General features: G+C 38.8%; 1 protein-coding gene across 8 annotated transcripts in view; it reads left to right on the top strand.

The window, feature by feature from the left end:
• The window catches only part of usp32 (ubiquitin specific peptidase 32), an 85825-nt gene that overhangs the window by 37751 nt on the left and 35867 nt on the right, over positions 1-12207 (top strand). For 7 of the 8 annotated variants that reach the window (XM_023289312.3, XM_023289308.3, XM_023289307.3 and 4 more), the window contains exon 5: positions 2443-2602. In XM_023289312.3, coding sequence (XP_023145080.2) covers positions 2443-2602 — 160 coding nt within the window. Of the gene's footprint in view, positions 1-2442; positions 2603-6979; positions 7231-12207 lie in introns of those variants that run through there. The other variant, XM_035956857.2, reaches the window with a different exon arrangement.

Here is a 12207-nt window from a genome sequence, read left to right as displayed (position 1 = left end):
AGTCCAGTGCAAACTACTCCAGAAAACCCAACTCAGTGAGGTTGAAATCCACTCCACTCTGTTAGATGCCATCATTATTAATTTTACAGTTTACTCTGCATGTCTCTTTAGTTATTTTTATTAGTCAGTCAGCTAGTTTATGATTAGTTATTTTTTCTTTTTCCAGTCTAATTTTCAACCTCCAATGCATTTCCTCTGCTGCAAATTGTCATATCTGTCTTTTATTTGCCCTGGAGATGCAAACCTCTGTGATTCTCTCCTACACTTCATTACATTTAATGTGAATGGAATTTAGAAGCTCACAGCATTTAAACTATTTAAAAATGAATGACTTTGTATATGAAAAACACTTTGCACCATTTCAAGCTATTCATTGGACTTGGAACTACTTGAATTTCAATTAAAAACGGAAAAATTGGGGCATTCTAAAACTTTTGACTGGTAATTTACTTCCGCACAGTTTTATGGAAACATTTCCTCCATACATTTTACCGCATAGGCAGGAGATTAGAGGCTGAAATTAGCACTAATATTGATGTTGATAAGATGTTAGCAGCCTACTACCTCGCTAATTACTTAGTCTTGTGCATTTCAGATAATTGTGAAATATGATAATCAGATCTTCCCAGAACTCAAATGTCTTTGTCCACCACCTAATAATTTTAAATCTACCTTCGTAGAGAAGGAAAGAAACCAAAAATATTTACATTTAAGAAGATGCAATCAAAGAATTTAAACTTTTTTTTTCTATAAAAACTTCCAAAACTCATTGATTATCCAAACAGTGGATGATTAATTGATTTGTTGGCAAAAAATCAATTAATTGTTGCCGCTGTAGTTGGAAGGTTAGATGTTTACTGGTACGTTTAGACGGCGTATTCACTTCATGTGAGTTTAGAAGTTACAAATCCTTGACTCTCAGGCCTGATCAAACCCACTGCATATGACCCAATAAAGTCATCACACAGCTGAATGTTTTTCAGAGTTTGGTTTGATAATTGGGCCAGAAAGAGGTGCACCACCTTGCTAGTATAACTGCATTTTACTGGCTTGTGAATTAGCAGATAGTGCACTGATCTGCTAATTCACTGCAGAACTAAAAAACTGTTCTCGAGCTTCTAGGGATTTGTACATTTTTAACTCACGCAAAGTGTATGCACTCAGTCCATAACAAAGATAGTTTATAATGTTTGGCTGTGTTAGTGGAGATGGTTTGTCAGGGTCTCTAATCCAGTTTTATGCTGCCAAGTCATACAGATTTATGTGGTGTATTGTGGTTGTTTGTCCAAATACTGTTGCTTGGCATTGGGATTTCTGTGAGTAGGATCCAATTTCCTTCCCATCTCCACCATTTTAACTTACATTTTCGCCAAAGAAAACAAAAAGTAAGCAGGAAACCACTGTAGCAAGCACAATTAACTCAACAAGCTCCTCACAAGACAGCATCCCATTTCCAACATGCAACACAGTGTGACTTACCATCACAATGTCTGTATTACTTTGTTGTTCAACTGATTATTCAGGTTATTAAATAGGGGTTTGTTCAGAGCTCTGCTATGAATGTCTAGAGGTGATGTCTGGAAATCTTTTTGGCCAGTATGTGCAGAGGTGTGCTTCTTTTTAGTCATGCAGAGTTTTGCAACATCCATAAGAAGCTGAATTTGTCATGATTCATGCTGTTTAGGCATCACTTCTGAGTCAAATAGCTCCACTATCTGCTTCCTCCAGCAGCACCAGCCTAGTCATCAAGGAGGCAGAAAGTGGTCCGTCAGTAATTACAGGGCAGTCTCTGGACCAGTGATTTTTAACACTGTGTTCAACAGTGAGGACGGATTTACATTCATCATTTAGTTAACATTTAAAACAGTTCTATTCAAGCCCTCTGCAGGACTTTCTGTTCTCAGTTTGCTGTTTCTGATCCATAAAGTCACAGTTTAAATATGTTCAAATGTGGAATGGTGTTATATTGACATTGTCAATCAACTGTATACAGCTGTCACCTTGAAGTTTGTTTATTTATTTGCTCTTCGTCCTTGGTTCAATTCTGCAGTTGCCACTACAACACTTGTCACTCATTTTGATAAGCTGTCTACTTTGAAATGTCATGCAGACCTGTGGTGGAAGTCAAAAAGACTGCCAGAGGTGTTATAGACACAGAAATCAAATATCAGTGTTTCTCAAACTTCATTATTTCTTATTAAACTAGTAGCTCTGCACTGATTTCTGTTATCTATCTGCTGTCTGTTGGTGAAAATGCCCAATCTTAAAGGTGACTATCAATTATTTTCCTGTCATTAAATAATCTCTAGTTGCAGCACAAGTCCTTTCATCACTAAATATCGTCCTTCAGGCAAATGAGGATCTAGACAGGAATGCAGACTGATGATTCAACTCTTTGATGGCTGACAAACTAACTCTATCTTTGCTGGCATGTTTCGGCAGGGTGACAAGGTGAACTATGAGCGCTTCAGGACCTGGCTGCTGCAGAACAAGGAGGCCTTCACTCTGTCCAGATGGCTTCTATCTGGAGGAGTGTGTGTCACACTGACAGATGACAGCGACACGCCCACCTTCTACCAGACCCTGGCTGGTGTCACACACTGTAAGTCCCCCAGAAAACCCACTTTGAGTCAGTGTGTTTGCATATTTTGCACATCCACATATTAACATGTTCACATAAATTACACTATGAGCGTAAGGTCAGTGCTTATTTATTATCTTGCATATTTGTTTATAGTAAATCACAACTTCCTTAACAATAGCCTGTCTTTAAATACAGCCTATTCTAGATCAGTGACATACCTGTGTTTAATGACTCACATGTTCAGCTCAGCATAATGTATACTTCAACTGCACTAATTCCATCCATCCAGTGTAGTCATGTCATGTAGTTGTTGTCACCCAGTAATTAATATCACTCACTTCTACATAGACACTTTTTGATCAATGTTCAGCTGCAGTCAGCAAGACTGAAAAATTTATGCAGATATTTCATGATACATGTTTCAGTGGCTGGAAAGGTTTCAGTGTAAAACAGCTCAAAGAAAAATAGTGGTTGTCCAACATTTTTTTGTCAGAGACGCCTTCGGAGGACAAAAAGCGTTCGCATTCCCCCAAAACTTTGTATATATACAAATTACATATAAAATATATGTAAAATCACAGCATAATAACCGATAAATCGCCACAACTTCAACTTTTTCCCTTTGTTTTAGTTCAAAAAAGTACATTCTGAAAATGGTCACATTTAATGAACTAGCTTTTTACAAAACATTATGATCATCCTGAAATTTCTAAAGAAAAATAAGTTCAATTTCAACAATATTATGCCTCAGTTGATCATTTACACATATGCATTGCAACCAATCATGGCGTACTTGGCAAGTACAGACTTGCATGCAACTACAGATGTTTCTTAATACTTGGTATTGAGAAACTGTTGTCTAGGTATTAAGACAATAGTTCAGCTATTTAGTTCCACGTAGACGGATCTTTCCCTCCCTGTCGTGGGGGCGCGCCCCATACTTTGAGAAACACTGGATAGGATTAATTATTTTTTGCACAAAAACAACCAATCTGTGAGGAAATAGAGAGACAGTGGCCCTTCAAACTGTTAAAACAGCATATGTGGAAAAACAAAAGAACAGCCAATTAAGTTCAGTCTTCTTGTTAAGAGTAAAATGAAAAAGCTAAGACTACAACTTAACTTGGAGAAAGATTTGAGTTTGCATTAAAAGGCACCAGCAGTAACTGCAAATGAAAAATATATGGTATCACTAAACATGGAGATTTCTTCTTAAAAAATGGTTGAGTAAAGCAATACAAACAGGGTTAAGTGGATTAAAGGGCTGTTCTAATACAGTGTAAGCTTGTTGCAAATGGTTTCCCACTTCTGTTGGATTTACACAAGCTAATGTTTTAATTCACTAATTAATTCCACTCCTACTCAAACATTTTTTCAGTCAGTGTTAAGCTACAGTCAACAAAATTCAACAACTTGCTACCTGAAAGTGTTTAATGTAGCTAATGCATGAAAAGTTATATTTCACTGAAATAAAATGGCACAGTAGGACTTTCCTTAGTTCATTTGTGAATTATTTACACACTTACTTCTAGTGATTTGGTTTGCAGTTGAAGTTTTGGTCTTCTGTGCATTGACTGAGAGAAAAAATATATTTTCAGGGATCTGCAGAATAGCTGCAGATCAAGCATGTGCTTCGTTCTGCCATATCTCTATGATGTGAAGCAGACAGTCCCCTGGTTACATCGTCCTCCTCCTCCTGCCTTCATTGAGTGCAAATGTCTCAGCATATACCAGAAATGGCTCACAACAGTTGCTAATGCTCAGATGAAGTCACCGATTTTTGTATTTTTTACGCCCACTGTTTTTAATAAAAAAAGCACAGAGAATCCACTTGGCCTTATCAGTCCGGTTGCATCATCCCCGGCCTCACTGGCAGCATCATTGGTCGTGATTTTTTTCAGTGGAAATACAGAATTGGATGTCAGTAACAGTGAGCGATCTGGCAAAGCTCTCTCTTTCAAAAACACATAAGTGGTTGTTGTCTGGGGTCCTACAGTTCCAAACAGGGCAGAAAATGAGCATGAAACTACAGCAGTGGAGAAACTGCTGGAGATAATGATATAAATATGACACCTGTGGTCCAAAGGTGTGGCTGTTAGACAGTTTTTCACTACCTGTTTAAAGCTGTTCTGAAGTCATTTTTGTCCTTTTATGGAGCTCATTAGTGTTTCATAGTACAGTACACTGATAGTGAAAAAAATACTGTTGTACAATTACGATTTGTAAATCAATTTATTTATTTCACAGGCTTTCCTATATGCCTCTTAAGTAGTCATAATCTGTTCATCCATCTATTCACTATTACTGCTTTATCCTGTAAAGGGTTGCAGAGGGCTGCAGTCTAACCCAGCTGACTTAGGGTGAAGGCAGGGGACACCCTGGACAGGTCACCAGTCTATCACAGAGCAAACACAAAGAGACACACAAACATTCACACCCACATTCACACCTACAGCACATTTAGAAGCACCACTTAACCTCAGCATGTCTTCAGACTGTGGGAGGAAACTGGAGCATCTGCAGAAAACCCACACAGGCACAAGGAGAACATGCAGACTCCACACAGAAACAACCCAGCCAAACAACAGGTTCAAACCCACAGGCAACAATGCAGCCACTGTCCCACGCTAGATACTGTCCAGCGAAGGCAAATGCTTAGACATAGTGTACATGGCGCTGCATTATCCTCTCCAAAATCTGTGCAGCTCACACTGCTTGACAATTGATTTCGTTCTCAGAAATTGAAATTTCAGATTTGTGAAGTTCTTTTCTGTGAAATGAACACTATGTATTATTGTACTGAATTGGAAAATGCAGAATAACGAGCAGCTCACCAACACATAGATTATCATAGAGATTATAACCATGAGAGTACAAGAAGTAGGTCAGTAACTAGTAGTGAGTAGTCTCTTCGTTCTGGTACTACCTGAAATGTATCCATGTCACAGTACTGTCAGGTGCTTAATGTTGGCATCGGACATCTGTCCCAGTTTCTAATCATTCCAAACTACCAATTTTATTGCATTTCTAGTTGTAGTACAGCTACATGTGATAAAGCATTTAACATTTTAGGATTTAGACTTCTTTTGTTGAGCTAAAAAACCTGTAAGCCAACCTGTATGTTTTTTGGGCCAATACCAGTTATTATTGATAAAGGAGGCCAAAAACCTATATTTAGAACTGCTATACATTTGCAGGTAAAATTAATACTTTTCTGTCAAAATTTAGAAAACAGACACCAAAACAATAGAGAAAAGAATACTTTTCAAAATGTATCCATTAGCTTTTATTTGTGTAATCAATCAAGTAGTGCAGTCTGTGGGACTTTGGTGACTGCAGATAGAGAGAGGCGTCTGCATCAGAGCCAAAGTAGCACATCTGGAAATTAATTCGTTGTTAATCAGTTAATAAAAAATAATGGCACCAGTATTCATAAAAATGCTCAGTGATGAATCCAATAATAGGCCAGGCCGATAATCACTTGACCTTTAAAAAAAATGTGTGTATATATGCTGAAAGATCTATAAAAAAGTAGTTGAGGGTGAATGAGTCTAATACATCAGCATCAGCACAGGCACACATTTTATTTAACAAACCAGCTATTTAACATCCATCAGCTCCAATCATTCAGCTCTACAGGTTGGCCAGTTAACTGTTAGTGTCACACCAGTCCCTGCACTCAAATTATCTTACATCAATGAGTTCCATGAAGGTGGTTGCAAATTAAGCAAAAGTGACACAGTTTTTTACATTTGTTCTTAGTTTTTAGGCAGATATCTTGAGCTAAGCTGTGCTAATTCTCAGTTTTGAGAAAGCAAAGTTTCACCTTTACATCATACAATGGGTCGGTTAAAGTGATGGTACGAACAGAAATATTTCCAACAATAGCTAGCCCCACCAATGACACATAAGCAGCGGTTATCTTCAGGATTTAGAATTTTTTTCTGTTTTAGTTCATCTATGAACTGTCTCTTGCACAGTTGTCATCTTTTTGTGTAGCTTTGATTTGTTGAACAAAAGGAAGTTGTGCTGAGAGCAGTATATTGCTATTCATGTTTCTACCATTTATTCAGGAAATTTTTCTTTTTTTTTTTGGTGCCACACATATTTGGAAGACCCGTACATAGAAAACCAAAAACAGACAGTGAAATTGTTTTTTTGTTTTGTTTTTTTGCTGGCCAAGTAAATTTAGCCAAGCTTTATGTTACCAATTAAGGTCAGAGTGCTGGAAAGAACCTGAGTTGTTCAGAGAACCTGGATGTTGCCTTTAATCTCCTTGCTCCCAGCTTATCCTCTTAACTTTGTGTCTCTTTATGTATGTGGGTGTGTGTGTGTGTGTGCTGGAGAGAGAGAGTGACTGACACAGTCCTACTTCATGACTCCTTCCAGAATGTAAAGCTTGACTCATGGCGGAGCTTAACGCAATGAATCCTCTGCTAACTTGCTAGCCTGTGACACTGTCACAATATTTTCAGAGTAGAACTCCTCAGGAATAACTGCCTTCTGGACAAGATGACGTAGCTTTTGTGAGCAGTTGTGGGGAGTTTACTATGCTACATGCTGGCTGTGGCAACACCTCTCTAAGGATGTTCCCTGGATAATGGTATGGTATCTCTGCTGCCACTCGGAGAGAGTTGCACCTCTAGGTGGGTATCAGGCCTGTAGGGCACCTATTGTAGAGACAGAAGCAGTTACTGATCAAATAACTTGTGTTCTTAGGCGTGAGATACTCTATGAGCATTGGTCATGGTCCCTTCTGGTCTAGTCTGCCATCATTCCAATAATTAGAAGTCTAACAAAGAATGAGTCTGTAACCTTGAGCGCTACAGTAATGTTTGTAGAGAGTGGGAGTGACCCTGAGATGGATGGTAGGTGTGCAGGAGGGGATCCATAGTTAGAGCAATGAGTTTTACAGATTAGCAGTCAGACTGTCATGAGTAATGTTCAGCATGAAGAGCACCAGTTTGTTTTGCTTCTTGTCTCTTGACGCTGACATGTTCACAAAGATGCTGGTGTCTTTCCCTCCTATCCACTGATACTCATGCTTTGATTCTGAGCTGTTCAGCCTTCGCTTTGTTGCTTAGAATCTCAGTGTGTTGGTGAGCTTATGCTTGTTGTATGACTAGCGCTAAGGAAGTGTTCTTCCCTGGGTTTTGTTCAGTGAGCAATGTCCAATTGAGCTTTGAGATGGAAAAGTAGTCATGAGTCTCTAGTGCTCGCTCCTTGCATTAGTCCATGACCTTCAATAATTTATCAGTCTTGTATTATTTCCTCCTTGCCATCTCCATATATTCTCCTTCACATTCTAAATCATTGATTTGGTACTCAGTGCCCCCTTTTACTTTGTTTAAGTTAAAGTGTCTGAGGCAGGAAGCAACAGTGGCAAAAACAAAGAAAGGTGAATGAGTGCTTCCAAGTCAGACCAAGGCCAACTGTCCTGATGTTCAAATCTGGACTACAGGGAGTCAGAGCCTGGTGCAGAGGGCAGCAACCCTCTCAGACAGTCTGCTCGTCAGGCTCAGCTTCATTACCAGTCAGCCACAGCCATCGTCATCTCATGTGCCTGGAACCTGTGACCAATAGCTGCTAAAAACAAGCTTTAGAAAGGCTGTTTTAAGAGCCTGACTGGGAAGCCCCAATCACATTTCTGCCAGGAACTGACTGCTATTTAATTTGTCGTCTGTGTTTTGACACCTGTCATATGTGCTGGCTCCCTGCCAGTGGTTAGCTAGATAGCTGCTGAATCCTATTACCTTAAGCTGTGGATTAGCATGTTGAAAGAGGGAGGCTGCTTCACTGGCACTGGCACAACTTCATATGCTATATTGGTCTGATCCGTATCACTTCATTACAAGCGGAGTCAAACACCAGTCTCCCTGTTTGGTATCGTGTTTACTCTCCTCCTCACTAGGTCGCCACCGCATGTAAGGCTCTAATTACAGCAGTATAAATGGGTTACTTAAGTTTGTTGCATCATTTAAGTTTAGGGTGTTTCCAGTATGGCTACAGTGAACACTTATTTTCGATATCAATGACTTTGTCTAAGATTTTCTTAATTGCTTATTTGGGCTTAAAATATCCAGAATAATCAAAAAAACTGACATCACTGTTTTCTACAATAGCATCACTATGCTTGATTCATCCAACCAACAGTCTAACATTGAAATGTAACATTGAAAAGTTGTACATTTTCATGTCAGGAAACTGTAAGTGGAGAAATGTTTTAAGATTTTTGAATGACAAATGACTGGTTGGATTAAACATTTTTTTTCATGGTCTGTCAGCAGGAATTTTTGGAGTTTTTCTCACACATGTTCAACTAAAAACTTCATTACTAACCTTATATGTATATATAACTGGAAATATTTTAGACACGTCAGATGTTTAGACTCTTCGAGTACCATTGGGAAGGTTCCATGTTCATTATACAACATGACAGTGACCCCAAACATACAGCCAGAGTCATAAACCAAGGTATCCAGATTCTCCCGGAAAACCATAGCTAATTTTAGCTGGGTCACTTTGCATCTCTCACTCAGTGTATAAAGTCATGCTTCCTATTTACATAATGCAAAATTAAATCACTGAACAAAGTTAACGATAATCAGGTCACAGAATGTCACAGTCTGCATTACCAAACTGCAGGTTGAAGGGTAAATAGATACATTTTGAGGTGGAAAATAGCATATCATACATTATCCTATTCTGTATCACCACAGTGGCTAATTAAGAAGTGCTTAAACTAATGCTTATTATCATTACTAATGCATCAGTTTATTTTCTTGATTATTTCACTAATCATTGAGAACAATTAATAACATCAAAATAAGCTACTTTTGTCAAATCAACAGTCTAACACCTATACGTGTTCAGTTTAGAACAACATGTGATATTTGAGAACATGGAAACAGGCAATTTTGAGCATTTCTGCTGAAAGAAATGACTGGGACTACTAATCTGTTATCTAACTACAGTAGCTGCAGGTTCATTTTCTGTCAGACAGATCATTGTCACTGTTCCTCTTAAACAGCACAGATGATACTCTGGTTGAAACATACTGACTCATTACAACAGTGAGAGAAAGTACAAATAGGTAGAAAGCATTAATTGTGAAAAATCCTGGAACTCCTGTGATTTTGCAACATCCTTGCAAAAATATGAATGTATTGGTGATGAAACAAATTCTGATTCAGAGATTATTTTAGAGAAATAACGGAAACAGACCTCTAATCATCTTGTCTACTGGTGGAGAAGATGTGAAAGCAGAGAGTAGCATAAAGCTAAACAGACTGGTAGAAAGGTGGTGTTGTTGTTGTGGTGTTTGAGAAAAGAATGATGATCAAGCTGTTTGGTTATCTTGAATGACACCATGCGCTGCCTTCATAACCATAGACTGTATAAAAGAAATGGATGAAGTCGGTTCATGACTTCACCCATTGATTTATGAACTGTTGTTTGAAGCCTTGGCTCTGGCATTTTAGCTTTCACTATCTTGACTTTTTGTGCTAGAAGTGGCTATATTTGCACAAGAGTATGAAGCTGGGAGGGAGTATAGACAGTATGCATGCCTGTATGATGGCAACTTGTCATTTAGAAGGTAGACATACCCTAGACCAGTGGTCTCCAACCATTTTTGCACCACGGACCGGATTCGAGCAAGTCAATTTTCTGCGTACCGGTCATCGTGCACATAACAAACAAGAAGAGCATTCAGAGAGCGCAGTACAGATGAAATCTTTAATAGAAAATTACCTTGCACTGAGCACAGGTGTGTTATGCATGTGTATGTTATATACGGATACTGAATCATGTGACCTAAATATGTAGCGGACAGCGGGAATTGATGAACTCAGAAACACCCCCACAATTTAGTCAATTGTTCCTTGTGTCATTTCCAATGGATATATCCAGATAAGTCCGCAGCAGTCGATTTGTAGTAGGATCGCAATCGTGATTGTCAGCAGACAGCTGACGTAGTGTTCACTTGTTGTCATAGTTACAGTGACGCCGTGCCGCTATCTCACAATGATACAGAAATCTTTAATAAATCCATGGATTGAATTTACAAGCTGCATCACTGCCAAAATCTAATCACTTGGTCCTTGTGTCCTTTCTGACCTTCACTAAAAATTTCATCCAAATCTGTTGATCCATTTTTGAGTAATGTTGCGAACAGACAGACAAACCCATGCCGATCGTCACATAACTCCGCCGTTCCTTGGCGGAGTAATAATAATCTTTTTTTTTTTTTTTTTTTTTTTTTTTTTTTTTTAAAAGAGTCCAAAACAAATAAAATTACTAGTCATTGCTAAATATTTACTTACTTTTTATTCTGTGTCAACACCAAGTCTGTCCCTTTTTTAAAAGAAGCTCTCCAGAGACGTTTGTTTTTCATTCATTTTGTGCTGATTGACGGCTTCATTTAACATCAAGTGCGGGAAACAAGCAGAAACAAAAGTGATGGGAAGGCAATCTAGTCATTTTTCAAAATAAAACACCGTGCAGACTCCGCCACAAATAAAATAAACTGTTATTCTCTCTGTGTGGCCTTGGTACCAAATGACCCACAGCCTGGTACCAGTCTGCGTCCCGGTGGTTGGTGACCACTGCCCTACACCATACCCAGCTTTGTCGTTATTCTACTCGAATGACACCATAATTTACTAAAGTAACATCTCGCTATCTTAAAGTAGACTTAAAACTAGTTACCATCAACTGGTTAGGAAAATGTTTTCTGACATAATAAATCAAGTGAGAACTAGGGTCATTCTTTACAGTTGTGCTTCTTTTTGGAGCAAATGGAGTCACCCGCCGCTGGTGGTTAGAATGAGTGCAGGTTTATGGCACTTCTGGACTGGATTCTCTTTTCAGACCCAGAGGCTATGTCCACTTCTTTTATAAAGTCTGTGTTCACAAGACTGTGGTCAGGCAGAGGAGACAGGCTGGTTCCTCTGAGGTGTCTGCTGAGAGCCACAGGCAGTTCTTTCTTCCAACAGCTATTATGTGATGAAGAGCTGTATCTCAGTATGGGGTAGTGTTCCATACTCCCACACTGCCATAACACCTCTCTACCCACCAGTCATCAGGACTGGTCTTTGATGAACACTGGCTGATGCCCACATTTTTTCTTTCCTCTCTGCACTTCAGCTTCTTATTTATTATTCATTACACCTTGTAGTTAATAGTTTTTTTCCCATTTTTATACAGTTGACAGTGTTACTGTGCTACAGTACTGGAAAACTACATATTTAGTTCATACTGAGTTATGACCTCTATGTGATTTACCTGCCTCTGTTTCACTATATAAAAATATTCTGCAGCAGAGATGTGTAATTTCTGTAAAAACACCCTTTCAGATTTCCAGTAACTAAACTGCTGAGCTAAAAAACAAAACTCACTATGTGTCTGTCCAGCTGCAGCTACTGCAGTCTGATATAGGTATCATGGAAGGACAGCTAACTCCACACCTAAAGCCATCAAGCACAAACCTTTAAGGCATAATTCAACACTTCAAAACTTTAAATAATGTAGACACAGTGGTACTTAGGGCTGCACAGTGGTGTGGTGGTTAGCACTTTCACCTTGCAGCTAGAAGATCCTCGGTTCACTTCCTGGCCTTACCG

Source organism: Amphiprion ocellaris, chromosome 7, assembly GCF_022539595.1.
Source record: "Amphiprion ocellaris isolate individual 3 ecotype Okinawa chromosome 7, ASM2253959v1, whole genome shotgun sequence".
In the NCBI taxonomy this organism is placed as follows: domain Eukaryota; kingdom Metazoa; phylum Chordata; class Actinopteri; family Pomacentridae; genus Amphiprion; species Amphiprion ocellaris.
The sequence above is the reverse complement of the archived record's forward strand: the minus strand, read 5'-3'. Positions and strand labels throughout refer to the sequence as shown.